Consider the following 15,302-nt stretch of genomic DNA (forward strand, 5'->3'; position numbering starts at 1 on the left):
GATATACTGTACATCTCTTCCTAGACACTTGCTGCTGGACCCAGATCTGCGGGGTGTCAGCAGGAAGTAATCAGCCCGGCTCAGAAACAGCCCCAGGGTAGGGGTGAACTTGTAGCACCTACCTGGAGCAGAGGGAGGAGGCCCACTACAGGAACAGCTATGGGGGGACGCTACTACGGGAGTATGGGAGTACGGGAGTAAGAGCTAGCTATGGGGGTATGGGGGGGGGGGGGCAACCACCGCAGTGACATTAGTCAGTTTCTACATAGTGACTAAAGTACAGCAGAAAGAGAAGCAGATCAGCACCAGTAGACATGTGAGAGAACCCACCCCTGTCGCCTACCTCCACCCCCTTCTCTCCACCCTCCACATCCACTCCCCCCCCCCCCTTCCCCTCCATGAGTAGAGATACTGTGGGCGTACAGCAGAGGGGCCGACGTAGGTCGTCTGCAGACCTGCGGGGTCAGAGAGACATGGCGACGGGGGCGACGGCGGAGGAGAGGAAAGAGAAGAGGGGAAAGAGAAGAGAGACAAGCTGTGGAGAAGCTTGGACAAGCTATGGAGCGATGGCAGTGCTGTATGATCAGGCTAGCATGGTAGGCCAAATGAGAGGCGAGCCATTGAGGAGAGCTGTTGAGGCAGACTAAAGAATAGCAGGCTTTTCAGACAGGCTACATAGAGGCAGACCATAAAGGCAGGCTAAAAAGCAGGCTGTTGATGAAGGCTAAAGATAGACAGGCTATTGAGGCAGGTGAGACAGTCTGGAAGAGCAGGCTTTGCAGAGGAAGGTTATGGAGGCAGCAAAAATGGAAGGCTATAGAGGCAGGCTAAAGAGGCAGGTTACAGAGCCAGATCAAGGAAGCCACATCAGAGTCACGTGGCTGGGGAAGTGAGAGAAAGGGAGAGACAGAGAAAGAGAGAAGAGAGAGAGAGAGAGAGGAGATGAAAAGAAAGAAAGAAAGAGAGAAAGAAAGAGAGAGAGAGAGAGAGAGAGAGAGAGAGAGAGAGGGAGACGGGGAGACGGGGAGACGGGGAGACGGGGTAGTGGTACCTGGGATGCTGTGCCTCCGGGTGCCCAGGGTATGGTCTGTCCCTGAGGGCTCCTTGTTCTTAGAGTAAGGACCGTCATCTGGGGGGAGAGAACAGCCCCGTTACACTGGGACCCCCGAGGGCCCGGGCTGGGAACACCCCCTGGGCCGAGTTGGCCTGGCCAGGCCTGGGCTGGGTGGATGGAGGGTGGAGGAGACGGCGCTATCGTGGCTCTGTGTGGTAGGTGATCACAGTCTTTGGTTTTTAGTTGTGGTATGAAGTGACTCAGTCAAAGCAACACTGAGGTGGGTCCCTGAGTTAGCCACGCTCCCAATCAAACAATGACTTAGCAGTGGAGATATATGAGTGGAACATGTTAGAGGTAAGGTGGCTGGTGACGGATATGGAGGTCAGCTGTATTCATGTGCTGTGCAGACACCAGCAGATTTGAAAGTTTAGGACACTCAAACACACAGTTGTGCCGTCTGAACCATCCCTTTCATGTGCGTAGAACACAGCCTTACCTTTAAACAGTCTGATAGTAAAATGTTCCTCCACAAGTATCATTTACAAGTGTGTGTACGCAAGTGTGCGTGTGTGTTGGGAATCAAGTACTCTGGTTGTACTCTGGGACTGTTGAATAATGCATGCCCGCTGCAGTCTTGTCTTCCTCTAAACTTGATCCATAAATTAGGGATTTCAGATGTTGCTGGGGGGGGGGGGGGCTGTCATCAGGAGTTCTCCCTGGGGGGGGGGTCCCTGCCTGCTATGAGATGCAACAGATACTCTCCAGCGCACACACACACACACCCACCCACACACACTCTTATACACACGCTTCCTCTCGCGCACACACCAACACTCCCTCACAGACACTTGTACACACACACACAACGATGTTTGTCATGAAACAGCTAATGTATTCATTTCATCCTCCCAACCATTATAGAGACATATTAGACAACACACTCATCATGTCTCCCTGTAACAGAGAACAAGGTCTGCACGTGTGTGTGTCTGCACGTGTGTGTGTGTTTTGTGTGTGTGGGAGTCTGTGTGTGTATTTGAGTCTGTGAGTCTGTGTGTGTGGGAGTGGGTATGTGCATTTGTGTGTGTGTGTGTGTGTGAGAGAGAGAGCGAGAGAGAGAGAGAGAGACAGAGAAAGAGAGAGAGAGAGAGAGAGAGAGAGAGAGAGAGAGAGAGAGAGAGAGAGAGAGAAAGAGAGAGTGGTTCTTTCCATGTGAGCCCATGTTTGTGTGTGTGTGTGAGTGTTTGTGTGTATGTATGTGTGTGTGTGCTGTTCTCATTATCACATAAGCACCAGAGGATCTGCTGCTGCATATGGTTCCATTATTAGACCCAGAGTAGGGCCCTAAGACAGACTATGCATACCAACTGTACCAGAGCAGTCTGGGCTGCTATTACGGCTGTTCCAACCAGCATATTTAACTCTAGCTTCCACTGGGGAGAAGCTGTGTGTGTGTGTGTACGTGTGTGGGTGTGTGTGTGTCTGTGCAATAGTCCCTTCAATCCCTCTCCCTGTAATCCTAACAGCTTCGCAACAGATTAAAACATCATGCTAGTCACCTGCCGGTTTAGCTGTGTGACTCACAGCTGACACACTGCACACACACACACACACACAGGCAGGGGAGAGATGAAGCTAACTGCAGCTGTAAAGTGAGGTTTGAGTGCTTCCAGTGAACCCCCACCCTCACACACACACGCAAACACACACAAGCACACATGCACCCCCACCCTGGCCTGTGACCGAGGAGCCCGGTGTAGGGGCGTTCCTGCATGCATGATCAAAGCACACTTCTCTCTCCACTACCCTCTCCACCTCTCTCTCTCTCCACCTAACTCTTTCTTTCTCTCTTTTTTCCCCCCACAGTATTTCACTACTTCTATCCTTCCTTCAATTTCCCTCATTTCTTCTACCGTCTCCCTTTCAGCTTTTCGCTTTCCTCCGCTTATCTCTCTCCTCCGCTTATCTCCCTCGACTTATCTTTCTGTTTCTCCGATTTCCCTCCCTTTTCTCTCCCAGCTCCCTGTGCTCCTCTCCCCTCTCCGTCTCTACATTTCTCTCTCTGTCTCTCCCTCCTTCTGTCCCATCTCCCTCTTCGTCTCTATGTCTCTCTTTCCCTCCTTCTCTCTCCCATCTCAGAGCCAACAACACCTTGTGTCACACCATGTGACACTTCCTTTCTCTTCAGTTTTGATTTGGAGCAAATATGGGTCACTGTACTGTTGCCAGGTGATGATTGACATGGTATAGCTATGGGTGTTGATGGAAGTCACGGAACAAATATCATCGGACAATGGTTGAAACGTCTTTTTAAGCGCTGAACCTGACTTGCTTCGAGGTTGGAACTGTGCTATTGGATACAAGTGTCTGCTAAATGAATACATGTCAATGTATTGTCCAATACCAGCTGTAAAGAGTAGGCAGACTTGGTTCTCGGGATTCAAAAAGCAACTGGGCCCAGCGGTAAAGAAGACAGATAATGGCAGTTCTCCAGGGACAACCTCACTCGACAGCACAATCAAGGAAGTGAACAAGCCCAGGCCCCTAACTTGGAGACGTCTACCAGAGCACCAACACTCAGTCCCTCACGCTCTGACACAAAAGGTTTGTTTTCAAATGATTGAAATTCTTCTGATAAACAATGTGCGTAGATTGACACTGGTGCTTCAGTGTGGGGGTGTATCCCAGCTGAATACCAACTGATGGTGAGGGTCAGTCGGGCACGCAGCTGCTAGGGAGCCCTCACACACTCCCTCCAGGAGAGACCCTGTCCTCAACAATCCTCTCTGATTACCCAGACTTCCCAGACTGTCCTTTGCGTTCCTCTTGGCAGGTTGGTGTCGTCATGGAGACGGCCCCACATCTGGATGCTCTGATTGGATAGGGAGATGGATAATTAACTATTGTCTTCCCTCCATCTTCTCGCTCTACCCCCCTCCCTTTCTCTCTATCCCCCTCTCTTTCCCTCCTCTGTCAATCGCTTCCCCCCCCCTATCTCCCATTGTTTCTCAATGCCAGCCTCAGGAAAGAGCAGTGTGTGCAGTGTTCAGGCAGTATTTAGTCTAATGACTGGTTAGGTAAATTACAGTGTGTGGGAGAGATGCTGAGAAGAGGGTAAGACAGGAGTCTTCTCTGCTTTATCTGTGGTAGGGAGAGAGGGGATCAAACCCTTATCATCCACCATTAGGCCAAGAGGGCAGCAGGGTTACCTGCTCAGCTGAGGTCTGAGTGTGATCACCTCTTTCTTCTCTCTCTTCTCTCTTTCTATCTTTCTCTCTCTCTCTCTCTCTCTCTCTCTCTCTCTCTCTCTCTCTCTCTCTCTCTCTCTCTCTCTCTCTCTCCTCTCTTCTCTCTCTTTTCCTCTCTCCCTCCTTCCTTCTCTCCGCTTCTCCTCTCTCCGTGTCTATCCCCTCCCCTTTTCCCTCCTCTGGTTCAACCCCCAAGCCGCCCCCCCCCCCACCCCCCACACTCTCTTTCCTGCATCTTTCGTTCATCTGTCTTCCTCATCTCTCCCTCCATCTTTCTTCATATCTTCTTTGAGTCCCTCTTCTCCCCCCTGCTCCCCCACGGGGAGACATTATCCAGGCCAGTGTAGCATGACAGGAGTTACTGCTTCTAACCAAACGCTGCCACACTGCTGAGTTGTGGAGGAGCACACGCACACACACACACACACACACGCACGCACCTTCACAGGAAGACAAACACAGACCGAGACACACAGGCACACGTACACACACTCTCACACATTGACAAGCAACACAGAACTGAGACAAAGACATCCCCAAGCAGACACGCACACATCTCTAACTGCCTGGCACACAAACACCACACACACTGACAAGCCACGTGCAAACACACACACACAGACACATTCTCCTCTAAGGCCGGATCTGTGAGTCATTCCCCACACAGTAGGACGCTAACAGAGACTGATGTCCAGGGAGACATACTGATATGGTGCTAACACAGTTCACCGAGGGAGACCGTGTTTTTAACATGGCAACAGCACACACACACACATGCGCGGTCAGTCACCTGAGCCGAGCACATTATGCCCTGACTGTTTCTCTGAAAGACTATTCCACAAGATGACTTTTTAACTGCTTCTTTTACAATGATCTCTTGTTCTCAGAGAGCCTGTCTGACTCAGCAGGACTCAGCTGGATGCTGTAGTCTGTCTGGGCCGGCGCAGAGACACAGTCTACATGGAGAGATCAGGGGGTGGAGGGATGAAGACATGATAAAGTTAGGATCCAAAATGAAGGGATTAAAGGATGGGTAGAGAATGAACGGCTGATGGACCAAACGAGCAGAGGAAGGAATTGATCGATGACGGGAATAATGAATGAACAAGCGTGTGAGCGAATGAGCAAAGTGATGAATGAGGGTGGGAGTCAGTTGTTGAATCAACGAATCTGTCAATGATTTTACGCAGACCTGTAACATCCACCACACGTCAAACACACATAAATCGTCGAGTGCGTTCACAGAGCGACATCAAAAAACAGAACACATACCTTCAAACCAGTAACTACCAAGATGACCAGCACAACGCAACACATTAGCACAGCACCTGACCAGTAGATCTGACATTTACGTAAATGTTCGCCGCTTGGCAGACGCTTTTATCCAACGCGACTCAGAACAGGCACATTTGTCTACAGGAAGTGAACTGATTCTATGTCCCATAATGCCATTCTCTGCTGAAGGAACGAAACAAAAACAATACAGAACTGCGAAACGTTCAAAACAGCAGCTGACTAAAACAACACACCGATATCTGCCAGTCCAAACCCACAGCAACATCTCTCCACCACAATCGTGTCTCTCCGTCCTAAAGCCTCGCCGTGCCGTCTTACCCAAACTGCTCGTCCCCTCTCTCCTCAGTCCGCACAGCATGACTGGAGAGGAGTCTGTAGAGAAAACGACACCCGAAAGAGAGACACAGAGAGAGAGAGACAGAGGGAGAGAGACAGAGGGAGAGACAGAGAGAGACACAGAGAGAGAGACAGAGGGAGAGAGACAGAGTGAGAGAGAGACAGCGAGAGACAGAGGGAGAGAAACTGAGAGAGAGAGACAGAGAGAGACAGAGAGCTAGAGAGAGAGACAGACCACAGGAGTCCGGAGGCTCAGAGTCAGATGTGGTCCTAGAGAGAGAGAGACTCAGAGCAGGGAGTCACAGCAGGCGAGTCCAGCATGCAGGTCTCAGAGGGTGGAGTGGTACGTGGAACTTCAAGCTTGCCTGTCAGTGAGGGGGTGGGTGGGTGTTGGTTTGGGGGGGGTGGGTAGGAGGGTTGAGAGGGGCTGGCTGGGGGTGGGGGAAGGGGGGGGGGGCTGGGAGCAGCAGAACAAACACAACTGTCCCCGGAAGAGAGAAGGAGAGAGAGAACCTATCTGAGTACAGCCACACTCTCCTCCTCCCCTGTCTCCTCCTCTCGCTCATCCCCTGCTCCCTCTCTCCCCCCCCCACCTCCCCTCCTCCAGTACCATCCACCAAGTAGCACCACCGCTCACCACACCTTCTCTACAAACGCGAGCCCCGCACCCCTTTCCCTCGCTCGTCCCTTCTCCCCTCCCGAGTCTCTCTCACTTTCTCTCCCACGCTTCACTTCTACAGTATCTGTCTCTCTCACACACTCTCTCTTTCTCTCTCTCTGCCCTTTCCTCCACCACTCCCCTCCCCTCCAGATCACAGATCCATGCCCTCTTCAGCACTATTGTCAACCTTCCGCACGCATCTAACTGTCCAGTGTCGTCATGGTAATTACTCAACCTTATTAAATGCCACAGTGTCAAATAAAGATGAGATCATTATTTCAGTAGCTGTGGCTAACCGAGCCTGATATGAAACAAAATATCCTTTCCCCGATTTTGCCAACCAAGACACCCCCTTCTTTTTCCCTCCCATTCTCCCTCCCTCCCCTCTCCCTCCTCTCTACCTCTCTCCCTCCCTCTCTCCCTCCCTCTCTCCCTCCCTCTGTCCCTCCCTCCCTCGCTACCTCTCTTTCTCTCTCTCTCTCTCTCTCTCTCTCTCTCTCTCTCTCTCTCTCTCTCTCTCTCTCTCTCTCTGTCAGTCTCTCTCTCTCTCTTTCTCTCTCTCTCTCTCTCTCTCTCTCTCTCTCTCTCTCTCTCTCTCTCTCTCTCTCTCTCTCTCTCTTTCCCTCCTTCTCAGTAAAGGCTCCTCTGTGCAACCCACCACACACACAAACAAATTCACGCACATTTGCAACATCCATTTGCAGATTTTCATTCTCTACTCTCGATGACTATGTTTAGCAGATGGTCTGCACCTCTCTGTCACCAACTGTCTCTGGAGGAGGTGATCCCTCATTGAATTGCTCCTCCCGAGGTTTCTTCCATTGTTTCATTGTCTTCCTCGAGGGTTTATGTTGGTTTAGGGGAAGTTATATGGGCGTATGTGAATCCCTCGGTGACAAAAGGGCTATACAAATTAAATTGGATTTGATTTGACATTTACACACATTAAAACACAGATTCATATCCATTCCCAAAGCTAAGTATGCCTGGTGGGTGAGAGGTGAGAAAGTCACAACCTTTCTGTCACTCCAACTCTCTCTCTCTCTCTCCCTATCTGTCTCTCTCTCCTTCCCTCTCTCTCTCTTTCACCACCCACCCCAACCAACACACACACACACCTCAGTCCTGCAGCCATCCGATCTGGACAGAAGAACTCTGACCCTGGCCCCTACGCATTCACAACTACATCAGCAAATGAACCCGTATGCACACACACACGCCACACACACAGTTACACACACACACACACACTCAGATGACAGCAGAACACACACACTCACATCAGAGACAGGGGGTGATGATGACACTTATCAGAAGTTTCCTTCTCTCCGTTGCGACAACGTGTCTGTCTGTTTCATGTGCAAATGAATCCAGACATGGAGGCTTATGGGTAAACACTTTGAAGAGCTGACGCTATCCCTTGGTGTTTTTGAGAAACTATCTCTCTCTCGCTCTCTCCGTCTCTCTCTCTCTCTCTCTCTCTCTCTCTCTCTCTCTCTCTCTTGCACAGGCACACTCATTCTCACACACACATAAAGCACACACACATAGGCATGCACATACACACATACACACCCGCCAAACACAAGGATTGCCCGCACCTCATAAACAACCATCAAGCAATCAGCAAGTTCCCATCGTTATCTCACAACTGGAGACGCAAATTACTCTCCAAAATCTCCCCTCCCGCCTCTCTTTATCTCTCTCTCCCCTCTTCCCTCGCCAGCAGCTGAAACACATCTCTCATTCTCTGTCTCTGACATACACACACATTCTCTCTCTCTCTCTCTCTCTCTCTCTCTCTCTCTCTCTCTCTCTCTCTCTCTCACACACACACACACACTCACTCACAAACACAAAAGACACAGAGTCACAGCTTTGACATAATGGGGCCAGAGGATCTATGTCTGTGTTTGTGTTGCTGTGTTCCAGAAGACAGGACAGGCAGCCATCACCCTGCCCCTGCATGGAGACAGAGAACATCTCAGATGCGTCTGCTGGGGAGCAGGAGAGAGGAGCCTCGCCCACGAGGAGGAGACAGGAGTCTCATACAGGAGGAGGAGGAGACCTGGAAGGAAGACGCAGAGGAGGAAAAGTAGAAAAAAGGTGGAGGAGGTGGAGGATGAACGGAAGGAAGGAAGAAGCGAAGGAAGAAGGGGAAGAGGAGGAGGGGAGGAAGAGGAGGTGATGGGGTTGGACCGCAACTAGCCCGGCTGCTCTGTTTGGGGTTCGGTTTAAACACTGGCCTGTGTCTCTACTGGCCTGTGTCTCTACTGGCCTGTGTCTATACTGGCCTGTGTCTCTACTGGCCTGTGTCTATACTGGCCTGTGTCTATACTGGCCTGTGTCTCTACTGGCCTGTGTCTATACTGGCCTGTGTCTATACTGGCCTGTGTCTCTACTGGCCTGTGTCTCTACTGGCCTGTGTCTCTACTGGCCTGTGTCTCTACTGGCCTGTGTCTATACTGGCCTGTGTCTCTACTGGCCTGTGTCTATACTGGCCTGTGTCTCTACTGGCCTGTGTCTGTACTAGCCTGTGTCTATACTGGCCTGTGTCTATACTGGCCTGTGTCTATACTGGCCTGTGTCTCTACTGGCCTGTGTCTGTACTGGCCTGTGTCTGTACTGGCCTGTGTCTATACTGGCCTGTGTCTCTACTGGCCTGTGTCTGTACTGTGTGACAGGTTTGTGTCTCCTGAGGAGAATGGAACCTACAGTAAGACAGCTGTCCTGCTTTATTTTAGTATGCAGACTGCCCCCCACCACCGCCCCTCCTCCCTACCTGCGTGGAGATGAAACCAAATAGCAAAGATGAGAGAATGGAACAGGGGTTCCCCTGACATGTAGAGCGTGCTTTATCAAGAAAACTCCCTGTCTCCTTTTCTTCTCACTCTTCTCCTCTCCTCTGACGCCCCCCCCCCCCCCCCCATTCCCATACGCTAGTCTGCATATGAAGACTCATGAAGAGCTAATTAATCTCAGGTGGATAGACAGAAAAAACGGAGAGCGAGAAACACAGAGGAGGAGAGAGAACACATCTGACTTGCAGATGGGCAGAGAGGAGGAGGACGAGCGGATGCCAGCCCAGGTCATCAGCCATGATGAGGTCTGCAAGCTCAGCATCTCCATGTATCGATCTATATACAGTACACCTATGCTCTCCTTAAACCAGTCCTAACCAGAGTCTGCAATTAGACCAGTCCTAGCCTGGCACTAGACCAGTCATAACCCTGGCCTGTATTTAGACCAGTCCTAACCACAGCCTGTAACTAAACCAGCCCTAATCCTCACTTAAAACTACACCAGCCTTAGCTCTACCCTGTCTACAGACCAGTCCTAGCTCTAATCCTACAGCCTTTCTCTCAATCAGTCCCATTCTGTAGCCTTATCCTCTCATCTACAGCACGCAGGGTCGGTTAGAGATGCTCACCCTGTAACAACAGCATGAATATAGTCTATTAAACCACAGCAGACAGGGGCAGGCAGAGATTAGGGAGACAACATAAGAGACCTATTTTTATAAGGCGAGAGAACCCTATTGAAAAGCAGCTGGTGTGTGTTTATACCTGTTACTGTCCCTGCAGCAATACACACCGACACACATAAACACACACACGACACAGATACAGGCACACAGACACACACATACATACACACACACAAACACACCCGCATGCATACACATGCAAACACAAACACTAAGATACGCACAGACACAGACCCACATACGTAATGTGCGTACACACATTAACAAACACACACACACACATACACACACAGTCAACAAACACATACCCTGAGGGGTGCACACAGCGTTCTACTGAGCTATTATCGCACTTGTGCTTTCAAGGGCCATATTGTTCCATCATGTATCTTCTCTAAAGATATGCCCTCCTCTCTTCTCCTCTCCTCTGTCCCCTCCTCTCTTCTCCTCTCCTCTGTCCCCTCCTCTCCTCTCCTCTGTCCCCTCCTCTCCTCTCCCCTCCTCTCCTCTCCTCTGTCCCCTCCTCTCCTCTCCTCTCCTCTGTCCCCTCCTCTCCTCTCCTCTCCTCTCCCCTCCTCTCCTCTGTCCCCTCCTCTCCTCATCTTCACACTCACCTATCAGTTCTCTCCTTTTCCCCTCTCTCCTTTCCTCCAGTCACTAGTAGGCCCATGTCACCAGCAGAACCATGTAAAGAAGCTGTATCACCATGTACCCTTCAGGAAGACTTCACCTGGTTGTCTGTGGGGTGTTCCTGGTCCTATCAGACAGGATGTCCCAGCAGAAGAATCCTTCAACAAATCCTCTTATTGCACATGTAAAACCCCTGCCATGTCTTCACAAAACAGACTGTTACTGTATGTCTTGTTTTAAAAAAAGAATAACGGCAAACCAACAACACGCCTCAGTGATCAAAGGCACGGCTTACTGAACTGACAGATAACTGCAAGATGTGAGAAAACCCTGGTGTTCCACAACGCCGATTTAACAATAGGTATCTGAAGGCTGGGTAATGCGACAGAAAGGTATGGTCTGAGTGTCCCTCGCCCCCCTCTCTCCCCCCCCCCCCCCCCCCCACACACACACACACACACAAAACACCCACGCACACACTTATCTTTACTGCTGTACACACATAACACACACACACAAACAACAACTTGCTCACACGCATACAAAAAACAGACACCCTTCTTGACTGTTTCACACATACACACACACACACACACACATACACAAAACACACAACCAGAAGAGACTACCACACCAGCAAACTGTAACACAAAAAGCACACGCGGTCTTTGGAGTTGAAACAAATTGATGCAGTCGGACTGGAGCTGGGATTCCGGTTCCGTTATTAGCCCCCCACCTCCCCTTCCATCTGGTCGCGGAGAAATGGAGAGAATCCGGTTTGATGTTTTTTCGCTCACTACCAACAGGTGGCAGCTCCAGCCCATTAACGACATACCGAGGAAGCGTGCGCGCCGCACTTCAAAGCAACAGTTCACATATTCATAAATAAATTACCCAGAAAATCAGGACACGGGAGAAGACGAAAAACTACTTCAGCAAACATCGCCCCCGCGTAATCAGCCAGTGAAGTCAAGGATGCCTCGGACTGACAGTTGATGGAGTAGTTATAAATGTCGATGACTATCATGAAGGGAAATGTTCAATGGGATCAATGCGTCTGGAACTTGTTCATATTCCATTTGGACCGCGCGCCGATCTTTCCAGAGCCCGTTTCTTTCGCACATTGCAGCAAACGCCAAGCATCTGATCGTCTTCCACAGCCACATCAATCAAGCAATCAAAGTGAATGGTTTCATTTGTATGTCATTATATACATTTTCATTTTAAATTGATGCAAAAGGAGTTGGGTTTGGTGTAGCATGCTTACTAGCAAACGGATCAATGCAGCACCGTATTTAGGATATCGAAATTAGTCCTTAGCTTTCAGATGCAGATAAGCCTAATCAAAAATACATGTTTAAGCATGGATATGTACCTTTATGAATTCTTCTCCTTAATATTGCTTGAAGAAAAAGCATCTTTTCCGTCAGGTTAACCTGTACACCACTATAATTTCCCACACCGAGAGCACGGACGAGGAAACAGATGAGTTACTTGCCTTCTCTCACCCCTCTCTCTCCCCCTCTCCCCTTTCCCCCTCTCTCTGTCTCTATTTCTTTTACCTCATGGGTACCACATCGACTCCCTGCTGTGCTATCCTTAAAACTCGCGGGCAAAGCATGCATGGGGTCTCAATGATTGGATGCAGACGAGTGTGGCATCTTAAGATCAATCGATGCTACTTGTCCGTGACAAAGAATCCCGTTAATAGAATTCTTCTATCACAGTGCTCGTTTAAATCACTCTTAAATACTCTCAAATTGATGTTTATCATCTGGGTATTTATTTATTGATTACAATAGAATCCCCCTCTTTTGTTCTCTCTCCTTCCATACCTCTCTCTCTCTCTTCCTGATTAAAACATGTTTAACTCTAGACTCAAAGCCTTCGGGACCTCAGATGGCCTACTTAGTTCTCCTGATGCTCTGTGTGTGTCTGTGTCAAAGTATCACTTGAAGATGAAGAGAACTTGAGATCAACTTGTGGGTTTACGTTTTTTCAGAAGCACTGTTCCACACAGCGCGTCAAAAAGGCTCCATTCAACCGCCTGAGCAACTTGACGCCCTTGCCCTAAGCAATAGAACATCATCCATAAATCAAACAGAAACAGGAGCAACTGTTTTGGCCTGTGCTGCAGCCCCATGTGACTGTAAGGAAGATCACAGCCCCCTATGAGGGACTTGATCCTCTCCTCATATGGGGCTCCCATCCTCCTTTAGCCTTCGCTGATGTGTGTTCCTCCCCTCTCCTCTTCCCTTGTTCCTCTCCTCTTCTCCCATCCCGTCCCTTCTCCTCTGCCCTCATCTCCTTTCCCCCTCCTTTCTCTTCTTGTCTGCCTCTCTTGCTAACCCACTCTGACTTGAGTCCTCCCCCCTTGGGCCAGTTCAGAGTGATTACGCCCCCTCATAACACACACACACACACACACACACACAGGCCTCCCTGGTCTGCGAGGCTCATTACGTCTGACTCTTTCTCTCAGGAGGTTCTCGGCTGGAGACCATGAGTGTCACAAACAAGCTGCTCCTACACATCATCCCAGCTGGACTCAGGCCAGGCCAGGCCAGGCTAGGCCAGGCGCCTAACTCTGCCCTCAACTCTCCCTAGCCCCCATCCCTCTCTCATCCTGTCCACCCCCACCCCATTCCTCCTGTGTCTTCCTTCAGCTCTCCTCCTTCTCTTTCTCCCCTTCCCCCTTTCCACCAGCCTCCCTCAATCCCCTCTCTTTCCCTCTGCCCCCCCCCCATTCCTCTTATCTCCTCAGTACTCTCTCGACTCCTCTGTCTCTCTGCCTTTCCTTTTCTCCCTCCAACCTTGTCAACCCTCTCTCTCCCTCTTTCTTCTACCTTCTCAGCCCTCTCTCCCCTCTCTTCTCTACCTCACCCACACTGTGTAACTGTGTACACTGTGTTAACCCAGTCTGACAGAGCACAGTTGCTGGGAGGCATCTTCTCTGGGAGGTACTTAGACCAGAAGGTAATCCATTTGGACAATATGAGCCAACTCTATAATCTGATTGGACAGTCCGTATTGGTTCCATAATCTGATTGGACAGTTTGTGCTGTTTCTTAATCCTGGAAAACTTTGACCTGTGGTTCCTGCACCTGAGAGCTATCTCTCCTTATTTTCTCCCCCATCAACGCCTCTTTTCTTTCCTTCCTTCTCTCACTCCCTCACTCTCTCTTTCTCTCTCTCTCACTTTCCCTCTCATACTTTCTCCCTCTCCTATTCTCCCCCCCCCCCTCTCTCACTCTCTCTTTCTCTCTCACTCTCTCTCTCTTTGCCCCTCTCACTCTCTCTCTCTCTTTGCCCCTTCTTGTCTGGTTTGTTCTGGCTTGGCTCGCGTTCCCTAGGACATCACAATGCAGCATGAAGGTGTTCTAAAGGAGAGCTCCAGGTAGGGATTCTGCTGAGCTGGTGTTCTGTTTGCCAAGTTCAGCATTCTATTAGCGCTGAGGCACAAAACATGGTTAAATGAGAAAACAAACTAATTCTGGCTGATTCAATGTGACTTTAAATGACATTTACCTTACTGAAGTATTTCTTTAAGCTACAGGAATCGTGGAGAGGAGAGGGGAGAGGAAAAAGAAACAGGGAAGAGAAGTATAGAGCAGAGAGGGGGGAATAGTACAGGATGAAGAGGAGGTTTCCCCGTGTTCTGTCTAATTACCATGGCTGTTGTTCTCTGCTCTAGTTATGTCAGTGGTGTACTATGGTGAGATCAAACATACATAGCTGTGCAGCATCAGCCACCCCAATGCCCGCCCCCCCCCCTTTACATTGACATTAGTAACATACCAGCTATACGCTAGCAACACACCAGCAACAGCAGCATTTCACATCAGCCAGACCATTTTTGTGACTGAATGTTTGGCTGTGTTGTCCTGCACCTCAATAATCCATCTTCAGAAGCATGGGTCCTAGGCTACCCATCACACACACCCAGTCCCCTTTAGCAGAGTGGACATCTTCTGGATCTCGGTCTACTTGTGACCTGACACTCACCTGCAGACACATGGACACTCTGGGACTCGCGTCATCAAGGCTGTTCTGAATGCATATGGTGGATTTAGTTCCGGTCCGCTATGTGCATCCAAAGATCCTCTGTACGCCAACTACATTAAACATTAATAGCTGTCTTAAACACACACACACACACAAGATGTCTTCTCTAAGACTATTAAGCCTGTTAATGTACTCAAACACTCACATTCAGCACCACTGCCAACAGGGAAACAGATTTTTTTTGCCTCCATGAAATTAGTGATTCAACACAAGTACCACAGTAAGTGCTCCTAAAAACTCTTAATGTGCACATACAGACTCACGCGAACGCTCACACACATACTAACACACACACGCACATACACACATCTCTCTAAGTGTTTCCGTGTCAGCCAGCCAGTCAGCAGATGAGTCAACCAAACAACCAGTCATTCCAGTGCTTCAGCCAGCTACCCAGTCCGTCAGTCCGTCAAGTCAGCCAACCTGTCAGCCAGCCACCCAGCCAGTCAGAGAGGCTGTGTGATGCAGACAATGTCCCCAACAGGCACTGAGGCGTCCTAGTCTGAAACCGTCTGCTAGCCTTGA

General features: G+C 49.9%; 1 protein-coding gene across 1 annotated transcript in view; it reads right to left on the bottom strand.

The window, feature by feature from the left end:
- The window catches only part of grip2b (glutamate receptor interacting protein 2b), a 45,050-nt gene that overhangs the window by 23,355 nt on the left and 6,393 nt on the right, over positions 1-15,302 (bottom strand). The window contains exon 2 of the mRNA XM_084705842.1: positions 1,052-1,129. Within this exon, the coding sequence (XP_084561968.1) occupies positions 1,052-1,129 (78 nt within the window). The remainder of the gene's footprint in view (positions 1-1,051; positions 1,130-15,302) is intronic.

The sequence above is a fragment of the Hypomesus nipponensis genome, chromosome 9 (assembly GCF_054491055.1).
Source record: "Hypomesus nipponensis isolate SF chromosome 9, ASM5449105v1, whole genome shotgun sequence".
NCBI lineage: Eukaryota > Metazoa > Chordata > Actinopteri > Osmeriformes > Osmeridae > Hypomesus > Hypomesus nipponensis.